General features: G+C 44.5%; 1 protein-coding gene across 2 annotated transcripts in view; it reads right to left on the bottom strand.

The window, feature by feature from the left end:
* RASGEF1C (RasGEF domain family member 1C) overlaps nucleotides 1–19,918 on the bottom strand; it is a 72,403-nt gene that overhangs the window by 20,832 nt on the left and 31,653 nt on the right. For both annotated transcript variants that reach the window (XM_032703103.1, XM_032703102.1), the window contains exons 2-5: nucleotides 9,888–10,070; nucleotides 8,165–8,287; nucleotides 5,488–5,625; nucleotides 400–612 (exon numbers count right to left, since the gene is read on the bottom strand). In XM_032703103.1, the coding sequence (XP_032558994.1) occupies nucleotides 400–612; nucleotides 5,488–5,625; nucleotides 8,165–8,287; nucleotides 9,888–10,064 (651 nt within the window). In that variant the 5' untranslated portion in view covers nucleotides 10,065–10,070. The remainder of the gene's footprint in view (nucleotides 1–399; nucleotides 613–5,487; nucleotides 5,626–8,164; nucleotides 8,288–9,887; nucleotides 10,071–19,918) is intronic.

The raw sequence follows: 19,918 nt of genomic DNA, 5'->3' as shown, positions 1-19,918 counted from the left end.
ATCAAGAGGAATGGATTTGAACTGCTAAAATTCCTTCCAAATTGACAAAAGAGTTAATGACCAGCCATTTCAACAGCACCTGCAGGTTGTGGGGCTCTGAGCACCTTATAGAAGTGACCTTCCTGGGACTTGACCTTCCTGGGACTGGGATTCACATTTCATAAATAAGCAAGCTGAAGTGCAGTGACCCTCCCCAACGTGCACAGGAACACTCTGATTTACAGTTTTCTTCCCAAGCATCCCTTAACCTGTCAAACCCTGTCTCCTGCTGCAGTGCTGATACAGCATGGGATGTGCTGCAGCAGTGCAGACATTTTTTAGTTATGTCTGGAATACTTAGCAGCTGATGGCTTAAAATAATACCTCTGGATGCAGAAGTTGGGAACCATTCCCACTTACCAGCTCCACATGTGTCAGCTGCTGAGCCAGAGTGTAGGGGTCACTGCAGACACTCAGGATTTCTCTCTGAATTGATGGGGGTTTAGTTTTAAAGGCAACCAGCTTGTCAGAGACAGCAGCGCTGATCTTGACAATCCCTTCTTGCCCATGGCTGAGGGTGGCAAGCTTCTGATTCAGGGTTTGCAAAAGCTGATTCATCTTCTTCCAGTAGGCCTGGAGAGACAGGGAGAGAAAGAAACATAAGCCACTCAGAAAACTTGACAAAGGAGTGTTTTTGTGCTGAATTCTCCCTTCTGCAAGATACTCCTAAGCCAGCAACAGGTCACCATTTTATTTCCAACAAGCCTATTTCAGAATAACCAGTTGGCTTAATTACAGTTCTCTGCTCTGGACCACAGAAAGAGACTGCAGTCAAGAGAAGAGGCAGGCAGGACTGGTGGGTTGGGCTGGCACTGATACTCCCATATTCCTGCCAACAGCAGGGTCAGAGGAAAGGGAATGCTACAACATGAGTTCCTGCAACTTTCTGGAGCACAGCAGCATTCAGTACCTATCCTTTATACCAGCTGCATGTTGGCTGAGTACTCTACCTGTTAATGGTGCCTTGTCAACTCTTATTTATTAGGAGTAAGAAATATTTCTAACACTATTCTCTCCATCCTTTTGAGCTGAATGCAGCAGGAGCATGCTGCTGCTTGCTACCCAGGTGGAGTGGTTGGAGCATTGTGTAGCTTTGAGTATTTAACATCCAAAATGTTAATTGCTACTGAAGGAAGCTCATACTGTATTCTGAGCACAGCCATGTGCTCAGCAGGACGATCATTACTAAGGTGCCCAGGTTGTTCTCAGAGCTGGAGCAGCTCCTTACAGACAATGAGTGGAGCTGCTGGCCATGGAGGATGGGCAGAAAGAAATGACTTCAGCTCTTCATGACTGACAGATGCAGACATCACAGGACTGAGATAACGGAGAGAACAGGTAGATGGGCTCTAAAGACAAGGATTGATTGGAAATGCCCTTGGCAAGAGCCATATATGGAGGATGAACTATACCCTGCTGAGGAATATGGTCTCATGGGTTTTCCCAGCCAGAGAAATGAGCACTGGGCATGGGTGCAAGGGGTGCTTGCCCAATTTCAAAGAGCATGGTCACTTGGGAGAACAGTTTACAGGCTGGTGACTACCAGCAACTCTTTTGGCACAAAGACACACAGCGGAGAGATCCCCTGGCTGCTCACGAGTGGAATAACTCCTCGCTCCCCATCCAAACAAGATTTGATAATGACAAGTTGCCAGTAACATCAGTTTGTCATCTGCCAGTGAGGAACCTGGGCTGGCAAGGAGCCTCTGTTCCACCTGCACTGCACAGATGTTCACCCTGCACGCCCTGCTCGTCATCAGCACAGGAGCTGGGGGAGATGGTGCCTCCCACAAAGACCAGCACACACTTGTGTCACGTCCCAAGCTGGACACAGCCCAAGGGAGCTCTTGGGAAGTACTGAATCCTGTGGTTTAGATCCAGCCTTTGTCTCCTTCAGAGTTTTGTAGGCTGTGGATAGTCTTCAGTGTTAGGCATTGACAGCACTTGTGTTTAAGGAACCAGAAACCAGAGTCAGTGCCCTTTTTGCCTACACAGAATCCCATCTGCACCCTGGAAGTAGCACATTCTTCTACTTCACAGTGAAGAATAACATGGATACTGTGCCTTCATTACAGGAAAGGCTGGAGACTTTTAGAACATCCCAAGTGCTTCAACTTTGGAGACAACACTTTGTAACTTTGACGCATCTGTTCTAACAGAAGGTTTCACATTCCTGAGGACCCTCTCCTTCCACTCAAGGAAGACATCCTCTTGAGCTGGCCCAGATAAGCAGGATGTAGACAGGCTTTTTTTTTTTTTTTTTTTTTAAAAATAAAGCTGTTAAGTCTGAAATGAAGCAAGCATCTAGAAGTCAAGAGGACTTGTCTTGGAGAATGACAACACAGAATGTATTTGGAAGCCAATCACATAGGAAGAGTGAAAATTGAGTGAGGAAAATAAAAGCCTACCCTCATTTTTTACCTGTTATGGATGTATTATTAGCTCCAAGCAAAAGAGACTACAGGCCTTCTTCATGTAATTCCTCATGCAAACAGGTGGTCACACTTTTGATTTACAAAGACTGTTCCGGACTCAAACTACTGACCACCATCTAAATATTTCTCTGTTTTACATCCAGGTGTGTTTGCAAATCTGCTTATGAACACAATGTTATTTTTTAGTGAAAACTCAAATAGTGACATATTTGGGTTTTTGTGAACATATTTTGTAAACAGGGAAATTAACTGGGGAGGGGGGGCGGGCAGACACAGCACCAAAATCCAAGTTTTCTAATGAATATAAAACATCTGGCTAAAAGGCTTAGCTGGAAACCCAGTTATCTTTCTAAGAGGAGTCTGGATGAGAAATCTTGGACCAGCCATGTCTGTGCAGCATCAAATTCTTCACTGTTTGGGTGAAAAGCCAAAAAGCTGCATAAAATTGCTTGGAAGACATGCATATTAGCCAGTCATTCAATAGATCCTTATCAAGAGATCTAGTTTCACTTGGTTTTGTAGAGAATATGGCACAAAAAACAGATATAGACAACAGTAATCAAATACTCAGGTAAGCCAATCACCTAATAAAGAATGAAATGAGAGAGACACTTAAGGGACACAAAAAATTCCACAGAAATTAGAGCTCTTGAAGATACAAGTGGTTGGGTGCACCTTTGCCCAGAAAGCTTTTCTGTGTGTACTGGAGAAAAAATTACAAAAAAAAAATTAAAAAAAAAAAAAAAATCCTGCTTTTGCCCTTGTAAAAGCATTTCCTGCCTTCTTTAAACCACAATCACTAAGTGAAAACAACATTGTTCATTACCTTCAATGTGCTGGTAATTATCTTGCCACAAAGTGACCCCCCACTGTACAGGGGATGCATGCTGGACTCCATCAACCAGTTTCACTTCACTGCCACATTAACAGTCAAAAGAAGCAACTACTGTTTAATATTTAAAGAAAATGTTTCGTTCTTAACTAGGAAAGTTCCTCTGAAGACAGCAGGCCTCAGCAGGTGGCTTAGGAGCTCAAATTTTAATTAAAATTTCTAGCTCTAAATGCAAATCACAGCACTTACTCAGAAATGCTTCTCAGCATGGACACCTTTCTAAGCACATCACAGAGCCTTCAGAAAGTGGACTCTACAAAGGACAGGAGCACACACTGCAGGGGAAAATCCTGCACTGACCTACATGGACTGCATGACATCACAAATCTTTCAGTCTTTATTTTCTCTGGTTCACAACAGGAACAACTTTCTTCCGAACAACTAACGGGCACCACCACTCCTCTGTGCTGTCCCTTAAAAAACGAAATTTGCATTGTAGGATATGAGCTGTTTCTTAAATTAATTATTGATTTTGCTCAGGCATAATCACTTGCAATCACAGTGCCTGGTAATATCTGAAAAACAACGATTTGAGACTCATGTAGTCTGAGGGCTCCCAGGGCACCCACAAGCATTGGTACACAGCCATGCCCTCTCCAGAGCAAAGGTGTGCAGTGCTTGCTCAGGTTAGACAAATAAAACCATTGCTTTGTATGCAGAAAGTTGATTTACAGCATTTATGGCTCTTCACCAGGGCAACTACTGCTTTTAAAGAGCACACACAAAGCCCCTCGTCTTTGCCCTTTGGCTGGTTCCTTCTTCCCAGTGGACATGATGTTGGTGGGTCTCTATGGGTTTCTCTCACTGATGCTGAAGGGCTGCAAGGCACCTTTTGTCGTGGTTGGCAGGAGCAAGTCCATTGCCTCTTCCCCTAGAGGGAGTTTCACTTCTCTAGTTAATGGAACTGAAGCCACTTGGGCTCTTTTCTGAGTTTATTTTTGTTCCCTTCACCTCCATCACTGTGTCACACAGCTTCCCCTTCCCACCCCTTCTCTCCCACGGGCTGGCCAGCCCAGCCAGTGGATCCAGGCCAGCCTGCAGCTCCCTGAAAGTGCCAGACATGATGCCAGCCAGCCCAAGGGCAGCTGTTCCCATTTCTGACATATTTCATGTGCGTAGGAGGGCCCAATTTCATTTCTGTTGTGCAGCAGCCCTGCTGATTCCTCCTCTCCTCTCTCTGCCTCATGGGTATGTTCTTGTTCTACTGAACTGCAGCCCTCTGTGGCTTGAGGCCAGGCCTTCATGTAGCCAATGGAACTGAATTCTTCCACATCCCATGGTTAACCTAGAAGTAATTAGAGACTCTCTGTGTACTATTTGCTTATTATTTTTGTGGACTTTGTGGTCTTTTTAATGTTTCTGAACTAATTTATGGGGTTCACCCACCTGAATTTGCAAGCAGGTCTCCCAGAGACTCCATTCACTGTGACCTATTCTGCCACACACACAGCTCATGTTTGAACACTGAGACCATACAGACATCTACCCTGAGCTGCTGCTCAGCAGGCCACACACTGCTGTCTTCTGCCACTTTCATGCTCCCAGAGAAGCTACATGTTCATTAATATTTGCATTTTCTTCAAACATAAGAACTTAAACCTAGAGAAGCTGTGGATGCCCCATCCCTGGAAGTGTTCAAGGCCAGGCTGGATGGGGCTCTGAGCAACCTGGTCTAGTGAAAGGTGGCTCCACCCAGGGCAGGGGGTTGGAATGAGATGGTCTTTAAGGTCCCTTTGAACCCAAACCATCCCGTGATTCTGTGATTCTAACTTGGGAGATCACAGCTCTGTTGCTAATTTGAATTGTCACCAGCACATTCAGTCTATGCTATGCCTTCATATATTCCTTCTGTAAAACGGGAATATTGTTATCCTACAATTCCATGTGCAGTAGATAAATTCTACTGATCGCTCTGATGTGTCCCCATGTCACTGCCAAGGAGTACCTAAAGGGAGAGATGTGGCTTTCAGGGAAGCTACTGCAGGTTTTTCCCGTTGTAGGAAAACAAAACTGTGAGAGTATCCGGGAAGAGGCATGGAACAGAATGTGGCAAAAGGAGGAAACCAAGTGGAAAAATGAACTTAACATCTTAACACAACATCCAAGATCAGGCATCCTCACCTCATCACATGGGGCTATCCTGTGAATCATGTCTTTCAGATGGCCAATCATCCGCTCTTCCTGAAAGTCATACGGGAATGTCTCTGTCCACTCCGTCAGCAGCTGTAAGATTTTGGGTCCAAATTTTCTGATTCGAGCCTGAAATGGAAATCATTGAATGATGGACAGGGATTGAAATGTGTTTACTCCTTAAAGTCTCCCAGCAAATATGTGTGTCACTGAACGTGGGGCCAGATTTTCAAAGAAGGCATTTATGGTTGCACCTGCGAAATCTACCACTTGCATACAAACAATGGGGTGCACAAATGATATACCAGCACTTAGATGCATGCATAACTGTCTGTTTTACATGTAGATTTAAGTATTCTGCACATGCAGTTGTCTGGTTTATGGCTGGGTAGACATTTTGTTGGTGCAACCTTTATACCTTCTTTAAAAACGTCTGGCCTTTTTGCTGATTTGAACCATTTGTTCCCTTTCATACTTACAACCCTGCTACATTTTCATCCTTCTCTGAAAAATTGATTGGAATGAATTTCTTGACCAACAAAGAGGGTTTTTTTTGCTTCTTTGCTTTCTGGCTGTATGAAAAAACTACTTAGTGACCAGTGGCAGATGTAAGATGAAGAAAAGACAGACAAAACAGCAGCACTTTAGTAACTTGACCTGGGCTACTGATAATGTTGCTCTCTTCCCATATGAGCTCAAGGTCATGATAGGACAAGGACACTCAGTCATATAACACACAGCTGATATCCACTTTACTTTTGATGTAGTTTTATCAGAGGATGCAGCAGTGGGAATAGTCAGGATGATATGGGGCAAGGAGGGAAATGTGGGGAATAGCACAGTTGGTGCATTAGTGTTATCTCAAAAGATGGCCAGCACAGCTGCTCCCAAAGCTTTCATCCTCTGTTATCCAAGAACATGTGAAAAGAAAATTGTGTTAAACAACAAACTGCATTTTTATTTACAGAAAACAAGACTGAAACAAACAGCCTTCTTCTGTATCCTACGTACTGCAGCTAAAGTGTACCCTGTAATCAGGAAAAATTATACTCTTAAGCTCCCCAGCTCTTTGTTTTTCAACCAAGGTGGTTAAAATGCATATTTCAGCTTTCCACCAACAACAGGTTTCAATGAACCACATCTCTAAAAATAACTGCTGTCAGCTAGCATTAAGCTCAGGCTCAAAGACCAGCAGGTGGCTGCTAAAGGGAAAGCTTTATTGGAAACTACAAAGGTCTGAGGAGACATTTGCTCCAGCTGTGTAAACTGTATTACCAATCGATGGAGGGGATTTTGTGCAAGTCACAGGACACAGGGGATGGGAGGTCTCTGGTGTGCAAAGTTTCAAAGTGGGCCCCACTCTCAGGAACACAAAATCAGCTGTGTCCCACCCACCCTGAGTTACTACAAAACACAGATTCACTCCAGGCAGATAAGAAATCTTTGTAATAAGATAGCTTTTCTCATTTCTTGAAAGTGTAATGAGCAGCAAAACTCTGCAATGCTCACATTTTAATCCTCCTAAACTTGTATCTGTCATAGAATTGGAGAGCAGAACCCATCACACCTTATAAAACCTGTTTTGCTTGGTGCACTTCACACAAATATTTCTATTTACAAAGAGTCTACGGGCAATCCGAGTCTCGGATTGTTGAGCAGTCTGGTGAATGGCTCTCCACAGTGAAGGCAGAGCTCCTGTTACTCATGCAACCAGGTGCCTGTGCAAAAACAAGCACAGGTGTTCAGATGTTGGTGACTCAGTATCTGATGCCAAAACCACTGTTTCAGAGCTGAAAAGGCTGATCCTGAGAATCATTTCTGAATTTTGGGGGTTCTGGAAAGTTGCAACTAATGCATGTTCTTCACCCCCCCCCTCTACTGCTCTGAAGGTGCATCTCCTGCTCCAGGTAATGCACAGGACAGGTCTTCAATGTACCCAGGAGAGCTTGGGCAGAATCCAGCACTGAACAGGATCCAGTGGGATCCGTCACCACCGTGGCACTGCCAGAGGGTGCACATGTGTTGCTACACACTGTATCAGCCTGCACAGTCCCTGGGGCAAAGCAGGAGGAGTGCTGAGGCAGGAACAGCTTGGATTTTCTCATCTGTTTGCCTGTCACAGCCTCACTGCTGTTTCCACTCGCTCCTGGTGTGCCAGGCAGTGCCGCCGGCGTGCGGCCGGTCTGTCAGCACTGAGGTGAGTGGGTACCTGCATGCTGTTACAGAGTGTTCAGAGGCACAGGGAAGGCCAGGAGGAAATATTACTGTGCTAGAAGCAAGAAAGCAAAAGGGCAGAGGCATTGAGTAAAAATGGGAGAGTGGTGTGTCGACATCTGCAGCTGACAGTGTGTGAGGTTCATGTCCTACCTCCTTGTATCCCGCAGGCTTCATCAGAGCCTTAAAGAAATTAAGAAGGAAAGTCACCTGGGAAGACTGAGACAGGGGGAAAGGGAAAATTAGAAGAAGATTTGAAGTGATTAGTGCCTGGAGCACTGCTCTTAGACATGGATACTAGGACGCCTCAATGTCAGGATTTCAGCGGCAGCCGTCATCCTTTGTGAGAAAGCTTCGTTCAACCCAAAGGGAGGCAAAGGACACAGAGCAAAGCCCTGGAATTCTCTGCCCATTGGGAACACCTCACATTTTTCTGCTGCAAAGATAAACTAACCTTGTCCAGCACGGGGTCGTCCAGCCGCTGCTGCTCAATGCACTTGTGACAAACTCGGGACAAAAGCTCATGGGGTTCGATGAAGAGTCTGGAACTCAGCAGGAATGTAAAGATATAGGCTTTCTGTGGGAGAAACACAAGCAGACCTGCTGTAAGCAGCCACAGAGTGGGTAATATTGACCATAAAAACCCTGAACTCCACAGTGTTTTGCATTTCCACTGGGCAAGACCTTTATGTCTGGAAGACGTAAGGATTCCTGACCCTGAGTATGGAACTGGTTATACTGGGTGCAGGAGGCAGTGGCATCTCTTCTCCACAGCATCCACTTCCAGCCCTTGCTTGCCTAAATATCCAGCAAAGACAGTGTATAGGTCACTGTGCAGGAGCAAGCCCAGGTACAGGATACTGGGAGTAAATCTAAATGTGTACACACTCAGGAATCTCTGTGTTGTACTGGGTTGGGAGCTGCAGACACCCCCACATTAGCCACATCTTGCTCCTGCCCTGCAAATTGCATCCAGCCTGTTTTAAGCAATATTTCATTTATTCTACTAACTCCCCAAAATTAATTTCTATCAGCCAAGTCACATCATATGCAGTTCCACATCTGTGAAGCTGTGGGAAGCAGGTCTGCTGGATAAATCCTTGGATTATTTAAATTATCCCAGCAGTGAATTTAAAATATATGCATGAAGCCTCAGTTGCTTGCATCCTGACCCTGCCTGGCACCTGAATTATCTTCTTTCCCCCAGCCCTAGCCATGCTCCTGAGCAGCAGGTATAATATTACATATCACACATTGCTTAATGAAAATCTCACAGCCTGATCTGTCCATTACCTATTTTTATTGCCTTTCTATTCCTTTTTTTTTTAATTGAGATGCTTCTTCATTACTTATTTTTAGCTGATCAGAAACTGAGCTCCGGGTAATTTAAAATATGCTGCCTGCTCTGCATTGATAACTTTCCTAGTCTTCTAAAGTGCCCAGAAGTCAATGCTACTCTGTGCTTTGAAATACAAGCCTTTCCATGGAGATATATTAGCACTTAAAAGTCTTCCAGCCAAACTGTGTCTGAATTCCATGGAGGATGTGCAAAATCCAATGAAGTCAATAGCTTGCAGGACCATAAACCTGCTTCCAATTTAGATCCTCACACTGCTGGTGAAGAAAAACAATATTCACCGATGGGGCAAGGATTAGGATCTGGGCTGTGCTGTCCAGGGACTGCAAAGCTGGTGTGACTGTAACCCCAGGTAAATTATGAACCCATCAGAAGAAGCATCTCTGTTGTCACTGAGGGAATGCTTTGTACATACAGGCAAACCTGGCTGACTTCAGCAGCCACTGAAATTCAGCTAATTTAATGCCAGTTCAGACTTGGAAGTTTTTTGCTTCAGTGTTCCTCTAAACCTCTCTGGGATGCACTGCTATTTTTGAACTGTTCCAACTGCTACATCACTAATTCATCACCAGGACAGCTCCCCCCAACCCTGCTCTCTTATTTAAAGGCAGTATCATCTTTGGGATCTGCTTTTTCATGGGAACAATTATAGAGCAGTGAAGAAGCATTTAAAGCAATGCATCAATTTACCAAGCTTTAATTGTATGCAGCTTTTAAATTAGCCTTCTTAATTCAAAATTTAACACATTTGCACTTTTTGCATAAAGTGCTGCCCCAATTCATCAGAATTAAACCGTTTATTATCCCGTGAATTGCTTACTTCAGGGTAGTAATCAGTGGTAGGTATCAGATGCTGGATTAGAGCATCCAGAGATGCTGAGGTAAGGTTTCCATCCTGGAAGATCAGTCCTCCTTGTTCACCTTCTTTTGAAGTATGTAGATGAGGGCTGAAGCCACATGGGGTAAACATACTGGTAGAACTCAGCGTTTGGGGCATGCCTTCCTGCAAGAGAGAGACAAGACCCGTCAGACCCACGGCCACTTCTGTCTCCTGGTTGATTTGAAAAACACAAGACACCAACGAGAGTTTCTTGTTCACAGAATTAAAACACAGTCTCTTCATGATAACTGCTTTTATTGTTGGCATTGGCAGATCATGCCTGTGATGGGAAGCATACAGGAAAATGTGACATTTTGAGTTGGTTTTGGGCCAGAAAGTGATGGCAGCTACTTTGGGCTCCCAATCCCAACAAGAGTGTCTGTAGTGATTCCCTTTCTGCTGCCATCCCTGGTCAGTCCCACATAGGAGAGGAGAGATACCTTGGACTTGAATTCAGCAGGTTCCTGAGCAGAATGGAGCAGTTTGTTTGAACCTCTGCCCTCCCAAGAACGAGGCAGAGAGAACTGAGGGAGAGAGAAGTAGAGAACAGAAGTGCCACCTCAGGCTTGCTCAGGATGGACCTTGAAAAGTGCCCTGTGGCTCCCATGGGACAGAGGAGGTGTCAGAGTGAGCGAGGAGGTGGAAACAGGAGCAGAAGTCAACTGGGGGAGGATGGAAAAATGAAGTAAGTTGGAGAGAACAGAGAACGTGGGAGCTGATGAAGAGATTAAAGAGCAGCGAAAAGAGAAATGAGGAAGAGGGAGAAGGCAGACACCTGCACTATATTTGGAGCCTGAAGTTAGTCAGTCCTAGATCTATACTTAGGTACTAAATAAATGTTTCAGAGATCCTGAGCACTCATTGCCTTCACCAGAGATGCAGAGTCCTCAGCACTTTGGAAAAGGAGGGCAGGCAGACTCCAAGCACATAGCCCAGTTTCAAGCTCCCTGTTTTTTGGTTCTCTGGGTTTTTCGGGCTGCATTCTAGGCTTCATCTCTATTTTGAGGTTTACAATCAGCTTTAAATGTTCCTTCTGTTGAGCAAAGTTGTTTTGTTTCAGAACTGATGCAGAGGGACGACAGATTTTGCCCTGAGATCTTTAAAGCATCTCAAGCTGCCTCCAAAAGCCCCCCTGGAAGCCACTCCTCAGCTAAAGGCAGCATTACAGGACATGGACTGGGAAAAGGACAGTGCATGCTCCCTCACAGGTCTGCAAATACATCATCCTGAGCAAGGGACCCTTCTGGGACCTGACTATTTGGTTCTGTTTGATTTTACCTCATGCAAGGGAGGATGGAAAACAGATGAGGGATGGGAAGACTACCAGAGCCAACCCCTGCTGCCCCGAGCAGCTGCAGAACTTCTCCCAAGACTCCAGCTCTCCCTTCTGAGCACAGCCTCTGCCTGCTGGAAGAGCAAGATCTGTACCCCATGGCCTGCTGAGCCAGCACCAACCTCCCACATCGGAAGGGCCACGGGCTGGCAGTGCCTGTTGCTGCACCTCAGCCTGTCGAGGCTCGGGCATGCTCAGCCAGCAGACACACCTTAGTTCTTAATATATTTCTCTGCCCTTTTCTGTATTCTGTCCCATCTGCTTTCTTGCCTCTTTACTATCCCATACAACTTCAAAAGCTGTCCCTTGGATTTGGCTCAAAATTTTGAGTTTGCCTTTCTCCCTCACGTATTGGCAGCCGTGCTGTGACCGAGACAGTCAGCTCAGCCTCAGCTACAGGTACAGCACGTTCTGGTCACTCCTGTAAAACCCTCTCTCTGCCTGGCACAACCCATCTACTCCTCCAGCTCAGGCTGCTGCGCTTTGCCAACTCAGAGCCACCCCGGGCCGCCCAGGATGAGAAGGGCAGTGTCCTGTGAGCCAGGCAGGGTGTGAAGCCCTGGGAGAGGCTGGGAGCTGGGTCCCAGCACCGTGGGAGATCAGGCTTTACAAGCAAAACTTGGGTGACTTCATCCTTCAAAGGAGGGACCGTTCCCTGGAGCCAGCGATTTGATCACTGCATCTTATCTCCTCCTGGGAGGCTCACACGGGCTGCCTCTGGGATCTGCAAGCACCAAAAAGGAACCAAAATGCCAGACCCAACAAATTCCTGCCTCGACTGAAAAATAAAATACACACTGGATTTTAGTTTAAAGACCAGAATATCTCAGTGTCATCCCAGCCAGGATGGAAGCTGAAGTATCTAGTTTTAATGAATGTGCAGATGCGCCTGCTAATAGGGTTCTGAGAACAAATAATTGCTGCTTTTTGTACACAGCTTAGACTCTGTGTAGTAAATGGGAAGCACTGCCAAATCCCATTTGTTACTTCTAACACGCTCTATGTTATTGCTTGTTTCTATGGCAATAATCCCAAGAAGGATTTCATGTCCACACAGATCAAGAAATAAATCTCATGGATATACAGCTGTCTAGATGAGGAAAAGAGAAAGTTGAAACAGCTGTGAACTTACAGGACACATCCTGGCTTCAGCATGAAACAGAACTCACAAGTAACAATTTATTCGGTGCAATCCCTCACTGTCAATACCATTTTTATTATCAAATAGAAACACATCTAAACAGGATATTGCCTGAACTTTTGCATCTTATTACATGAGAAATCTTGCCGAAATACATAGTAATACTTTTTAAAAAAAAGTTACCATTTTTTTTTTAAAAACTGAAATGAAACAGCTGTACAACTGTCACTGGGACATCCATCCTGGGTGTTGTCAAGAAATAAAATTTGACTTTTTATTAGAAATTTCCTGGTCTAATAAGTTCTCAGGCAAGGCCTGTGTCGTATCTGAGCTGGCACCTGGTTTCCACCTTACCTGCCACCAAAGAAGACCTGAGGGTTTTAACTACCTGCTTTTTTGTTCTCTGTTAACTGGTACTATTATGCTCACAGCAGGATGAGGCCAACTGTACAAAGACTAAGAACCTCTTGCACTACTAAGCTTGAAAGTAACTAACATTATTATTTGACAGACAGGAACGTAGGACAGGGACTTCTCTGCTCACAACACCTAATGTCTTTTTTTTGTTCATGCATTTCCAAAGTTTTCTTTTCAAGAGTACTAAATAGAAACAAGATCTTTCTTTGAAAGAGCCCAAACACAGCTGCTTGCAATAGGCAGAGGATAAGGCTCTGCTGTCAATCACTCCCAGAATACAGAAACAAGGAAGCCCTGAGAGGAAAACAAACAGCAAACAACCTCAAGGAGATTTGTCTTATTGTACTGATGGTGGTTTGGATGATGGAAAAGGCAGGTGGTGCAGACAGAGGCAAACCCTTCCCAGAAGAGCACAGTGACAGGATGAGAGGCAGCACCCCCAGGCTGCAGCAGGGAAATTCCAGCTGAAGAGAAAATCATCCCCTGAGCACCATATGAAATTGGAACAGGGACCTGGAAAGGATATTCAATTCAAAGGATTTTTCAAAACTCAGCTAAACAAGACCCTGAGAAAACGTCAAGCCCTGATTCAAGCGTGAGCTCGGACTAACGACCATGAGAGGTCCCTCCTGGTTCTCTGTGATTCTAATACACACCTTTCTCAAACTGTTTAGTACTGCCCCCATTCTGAGCTTTATCATATAAACCATGGCAAGCAAAAATGGAGTCCAGATTATCAGATATTTGTAAAGAAGTCCACCTTGGTCATAAAATATTTATTCTACTTTTCCCGGAAACAAAAGCTCACATGTGGTAAAAATGTCTGAAAATCTCACTTGAAAAGCACTTGAAGTTAAACCTGAAGTCAGCAGATAAGTGCTTCCATGAACTTTAGTCCAATTCAACACACAGTGTTTTGCTGTTCCTCTCATTTCAGAAGGAAATCAGATTCCCATTTCAATTGATAACTGGTGCTCTGGAGGAGGTGCTGTGGGTGAGATGGTAGTGAAGGGCAAACTTCCACACCCCAACATGCAAAATGACTGATGATACAGGTGGCTGCCCACACATGGCATTTAAACTACCTCTGTGTTCTGAAGGACTGAGACCTGGAGATGGGAAAATGTTTCTGCACTGGTTAAAACAGCAAAAAAGAAAATCCAGGGGCAGACACTTTCTGGGACTGGTCTCCATTACACAGGACCTCCCATGTGGGAAAAGGCAGGGCACATGGCTCCTTCCTTGCCTACAGAAAATTAAGATAATAAATTGGAAACAAAAGCAGATTGGTCTCAGCATTATCTGGACAAAGGGAACACAAAATGCTGTTGAGCTGGTAGCATTTTGCACTAATTTTACCAAAACATTGTATCCACCAGCAGTGGCACAGAGCAATCAATAACTCCAGCTCTGAGCAAGTGGTACTGAGCAAGGTGGCACAGGAGAGGTCCCTCCTCACTTGTTGGGGTACTTTGCAGTAAGGCGTCCTCATGACTCCCTGACCCCAAAAATGAGGAGGACAATGGTGTCACACCAGATCATAGTGGGCTCCCAACTCTTGGGGTTGTATGTTCAGTTCTCTGATTGAGCAATGCAACAGCTCAAGCAACAGTTTGTTCAACTGTGGCTTTTTGGATGATAAAATCTGGTTTTCTGGAAGTCAGCCCATTGCCACCCCAGAGAAAATGCACTTCTGGGATGTTATGCTAAAAACTGGAACAGGAAACCTTCTCCTGTATTTACTTCTACCTCTGCTCTTTTTTTTTTTTTTTTTTTTTGCTGTTCTTCTGTTTAATTGCTCATCATTCATGGCAGTTATTGGCTGTTATAAAGTGCTCTTTGTTTGCATTCCTTCGATACATTTCATATGTTCCTACGACTGGAAATTGAAAAGTAATGGCAATACCCTGCTTTTAAATCTTTCTCCACTGGCCAACACAGCTCAGCATTCCAGTGATGAAAAGAGGCAATCCATAGACACTTCTCATTACAAATTATGCTGCTTACACAAAAATATTTAAGGACTTGATTCACTGAGCTAAAGCCTGGAACTAAAGGATCACCACACAGGTAGATGTACCTATCTATATCTGCAAGTGCCTTAAAACCTCCAGAAAACCAGTGCCCAAACCTGCCAAACTCAGCAGGGCATGGCTTAAAGGGCTGCCTAACCATGCACATAATGTCAGCCCACTGATCTGTGGCAAGAGAGGTTTGAGGTGCTAGAGGATGGCTGCAGGCTGCCAGCTCTGCCTGCCTGGGGCCAGGCAGGTGACCTGCAGCAGAGCCACGAGGGTAAATACTCACCAGCCTTCTCCAGCTCCACCACCTGCTGTTACCAGTGTCCCCATGGCAAGTACAGTTAATGCTTACGTGGACACGAAACGTTCAGGAAACATTTAATGTGGTTTTCAGCAGCTTTGATGTGATAAGTGTTTTATCCTTTATCAAAAACTTAATCATGCTGTTTACTTTTGATCCTCATTTCATCTCTGCCTTCCATCTGCTCTGCCTCTCTCAAGGGGAAACAAGAGCTGGTACCATGTGATGAGTGGAGCGGGGCTGCAGACTTATCTTCCCACCCACTTAACTTTCGGATTAACCAAATAAATAAAAGCCTTCCCACTTCAGGGATGAAAGGCACAAGCTTCTCACAACCTCCCAGCAAAATTATAGGACCTAAAGAACATGATAAGGGAAGGTGTGGAGAGTGGAGTGTCCAGCTGTGCCATAAGGGGGGAGGTCCAGTGAGCTCCTCCTGACAAGAACTCAGAACGTGTAAGTCAATGCTCAGTGAGCACAGGCAGGGGATAAACCAAGGGTACAGGAGACTCAGGGTCAAGCATTACTTTGGTAAGGCACAGACTTCAACAAACACACCTAATCCAGAGTGAGTTGGACTCGTTCTTACTCCCATCTGTGAACCAAAATAGCAAACGTCTCCCACCCTGCCTCAATCCTGCAAAAGTCTTACCCCATCAAACATTCACAAAAACCACAGTTTAAGGAAGTGGAGACAGTTCACAATAACACACTCTGGAAAAACATCCTGGAGAAATCTTGGACACTTTTAGTAGCAAGATCTACTACCCAGCCATCGCTACATGGGGAACAAATCCTGCTCCAGGTTCTCAGCCAGGACAACACGAGACACACTCGGGTCTCATCTGCCTCGGTACCTGCCCACCACTGTCACACAAGCCTTAAAACCAGTGAGCTCAGCAGAAGCTTCAGTAGCAGATGCTCATTTTTCTTTACATTACTTTCAGTAATTTTCCAGCTATTCATCTTTGCAGAAAAATATTCAGAAGATAATGATAACAAGTTGAAATTCATATTTTTCTCTGCTTCTTTTGTAGGGAGGGAAAGCAGAAGAAAAAAGAATTCTAGTGTTTCAGAATACAAAAGGAAAACCACTGCAAAGTAATTGCTTCCAGTTGTCAAGGCCATGGTTATAAACATTTTCTCAGCAAGAGTACCTGGCATTAGCAAACTCAGAGTATGCTGATGTAATTAGGAAAATGGTAGCAGATGTAGCTTTCTTTTCACCTTTTCAACAGCCCCTAAAACATTCAATTTACAGCCCACAAAGTTGTGAAATTGCTGAAAACTCAACCTGTCAATACCAGTACTGTTGGAAATGGTTAAATAAGCAATATAATGAAGTTTCTACATGAGTTAGAAACACAAAGGGATCACAAGGGACAAGAACGGTGGGACGGGAAAAGTAGGGAAAAACACTTAACTGCAATATTCTCCAAACCCAATAACAATAATTACATCTCAATGTGGGCTCTTTTCCCTTTCCTACCCATTCCTTGCAGCAGCTGAGGCACTTTACTGACACTCCCATGAATGAGATTGCAAGAGCAGCAAGTGAATTTAAGGCTTTGGGTATCTAATCAGAATTAGATGACAATTCGATTTCCTTTGAGCCCACCTGGTTCTCACCTCTTACTCATCCGCCCTCCCAAATCACTTCCCTAAAGAGTTCACCCGTGTAGAGCCTTCTTTGGGTGGAGGGGAAGGAAACCTCCTGACAAATTGACACCAGCAATCACAAAAAGCAGCCTCGGGTAAAGGAAAGGGAGTAGAGCAGTGGAGAGGAGAGGACGGTTCTACCACAGCACTCCAGAGCAGGGGAGGGACGTGGGACAGGAGCCTCAGGGTGCCTGGAAACCTTTACTTCTTTTTCTTCTGTAAAAATCAAACTCCACAGAAATTACTGGGCTCTACAACTCACAGAATTTACTCCAGGCTAGAACAAGAGCTGTTATTCTCTGAGATAGCCCACAGCTGCACTGAAAGCTGCAGCAGAGCCACGCGTCCGTCTGCCTGCTGAATTTATCCCATCATGTCAGTAAAATGATCATAGAGGTAAAATGATCTTGTACTAGAGGTTTATGAGAAATGTCTTGCAGTCAAATCCTACAGTGCAAAAACAACTAACCAATTACCTCAAAATCTGATGGACAAGCCTCAGAAAGAGGTCCAGTTATAGGTAAGGAGGCATTAAATCAATTACCAGCACAGTGCAAGCAAGAACGAGGTCACCTTGCTGAAGGAATATTTCTGTTTATGCTCATGTCAGAGTATTTTGCTCGATAGAGAAAAATGAAAACCTGATTATCATGAATTTGGTAGACTGGTCTGAAGTAGAACGTAAATCAGAAATGAGGAGATTTATGGCCAATTAAATTGAACTCCAATCAAAATCCCATTCAGGCAACAGTTCCCTGGAGGCTTCAATTTGTTAGTGCCACATTTTTTTAATAATTTTCTTTTTCATGTAACATGAGCAACAATAAAAGCCCTTCAATAACAAGCAGAGCCATGAACACGTTATTTATCTTAAAATGCCATCATCGCCTGGAATCAGAAAGCATTGAAAGGATGTGCTCAGGAACAACCCCCCCCCATAACACTGCAGTGGTGTAGAGCTTTTTTTTTCTTAGTCTCAGAGCAATTTCTCTTTTCATTAATCTGGTTCAAGTCTGAAGTATTTCTCCTGAGTAAGAGGGAGCTGGCTCTGACCCCGCCATGAGACCCAAGGCAGCCTCTGATGTCTCAGACTCTTTCCCAACACTGGGTGTGCACGTGACACACACGGCCCGTGGCATATCTGTGCCTCATCATTAGCAGATTTTTAGTATTATTAGAAGGAGGACGCCTATCAACATATTCCAGATGCCCTTGACAATATTCAAATGTATGCCAAAGGCAGCAGTCTGGATTTCTCTTCCTTTAAGCTAGGAAATCTATTTTCTGCTCTAATGTGCCTCTCTCCCCTCACGACTCCTCCTTCCTCCCAAGTTCCTGGTATCCTGGTAAAACCCTCAGACAATATAAAAACTATTCTTGTGCATAGAGTTGGGGGGGGTTTAAAGAAAAAGTTATCTTTGCTTAGAAATTATCCTTTATCCTTTTCCTTTTTTTCATTAAGGAAAGAAAGAGGATAAATAGAACATAAATGGAACAAGGAAAATGAGAGTGCTTAGGGTGGGAATGAGTTACTGTACCTTTAGTTAAACACAGAATTGGAAAATCAGCCCTGAGTGAAGTCAGAGCTCAACCAGGCACGGACAGAGAGGGAAATCCCGGAACAAAACCATGCAGGCAGCATTCCCAGAAACCACTGACATCAACGGGAGCCTTTTGGCTCAGTTCAGTCGTCGTTGACGGGCCACCACTGTGACTGCCTGGAAGTCAGTCAATGGTTGGATTTTCTTGCTTCAGCAGTGGAAGTGGTGAGGAGAGAGAGTTACTTAAGGATAACTAACACTTGTCAACCTGTGGGGCTGTGTGGTTTTGTAGGGCAGTCTGGGCTGTGGCATCATTGAACTCATTCTTAAAAATGAGAAAGCTGCTGTGGGAATTTTACTTAATAACTAAATAGCCGGGCATGACATCGTGACTGCCCTCAGACCTCAGCAGCCGCCTCCTCTCAGGAGCAGCTTCCAGGCAAAACCTGGAGGAATCAGGGCAGCTCAAAAGCAGCAGGGCAGAGTCTGGCCCCCGCAACACCAACAGCTTTGCATGAGCAAGGACGCCTCCCCCCAGCCAAATGAATGCTGTCTCCACCGCATGCTGTCAGAATTACAATGGAAAGCCCGTAAATAAAACAAAAATGCAGATCTCAGTCCTCCTCTCATGACATCTTGGTGAGAACAAGCCCTGACAGGAATAAAAAAACCTCCCACACTAAGCAAAGCAATTCTGCTATTTATGCAGAAGGAAGAAGGAAAGCTGTATATCAAACAAATAATTACAAGAGCAGCTTTATCAGTCCCTGCTGATTACTCTCAGCTCGGTTTGATGATTCTGCCAGCGCTCCGCAGGTTGTTCAGAGAGGTGGATGTCACAACATTTTACTTGCAGTTCTTTCATTTATTAGCACCTACTGCTACCTGTCTCTTAGTCAAAAATCTTGGCATACATTTAGAAATTGGTCTCCTGGAGTCTGTCAGGGAGGTTTAAAAACCTATAAATCATATTTTTATATATACACATACATCCTCAGACAGACTCCACATGTGAATATGAATGCATAATGATGTATTTTGGGTGTTACATATGTATATACAGTTATATAGAGGCACACACGTCTTTATGTAAGTGCACCCCTCCTCCTCAATATGTAAATACAGAAATTCAAGTGACTTGCTTGCCACTGCTCCAGTTTGGGTGGAACAACATTTCATTTGACTTCCTTTCTTTCCCAAATTTGCTAAAATATTAAATGGAGGAGGGTCTAATTTTTATCTGGCAAACATCAACAGCTTCTGAAGAGCAGCATAAGCTCTGACTGTCACCCATGTCAATATATCACCCCTGTTAATTATACCGTATTCGAGCAACGCTCAGTTACCAGATTAGGAGCAAAAATTTAAGAGACATTTGTGCCAATTGCCACAGTCTGGAGGCATCCCTGAGATTTATGTCCAACTGCAAGACATCCTTTGTTGGGAGCATCTCTGTGGCCCGGTGTGCAGTGCCCAGCCAAGGGAATGGACAACCAAGCACCTGATTCGTGGTGCTCGCATCCTCTGTTCTCAACTCACCGCCCAGAGCTGTGCCAGG

The sequence above is a fragment of the Chiroxiphia lanceolata genome, chromosome 15 (genome assembly GCF_009829145.1).
Source record: "Chiroxiphia lanceolata isolate bChiLan1 chromosome 15, bChiLan1.pri, whole genome shotgun sequence".
In the NCBI taxonomy this organism is placed as follows: domain Eukaryota; kingdom Metazoa; phylum Chordata; class Aves; order Passeriformes; family Pipridae; genus Chiroxiphia; species Chiroxiphia lanceolata.
This window is presented reverse-complemented; position numbering and strand designations above follow the sequence as displayed.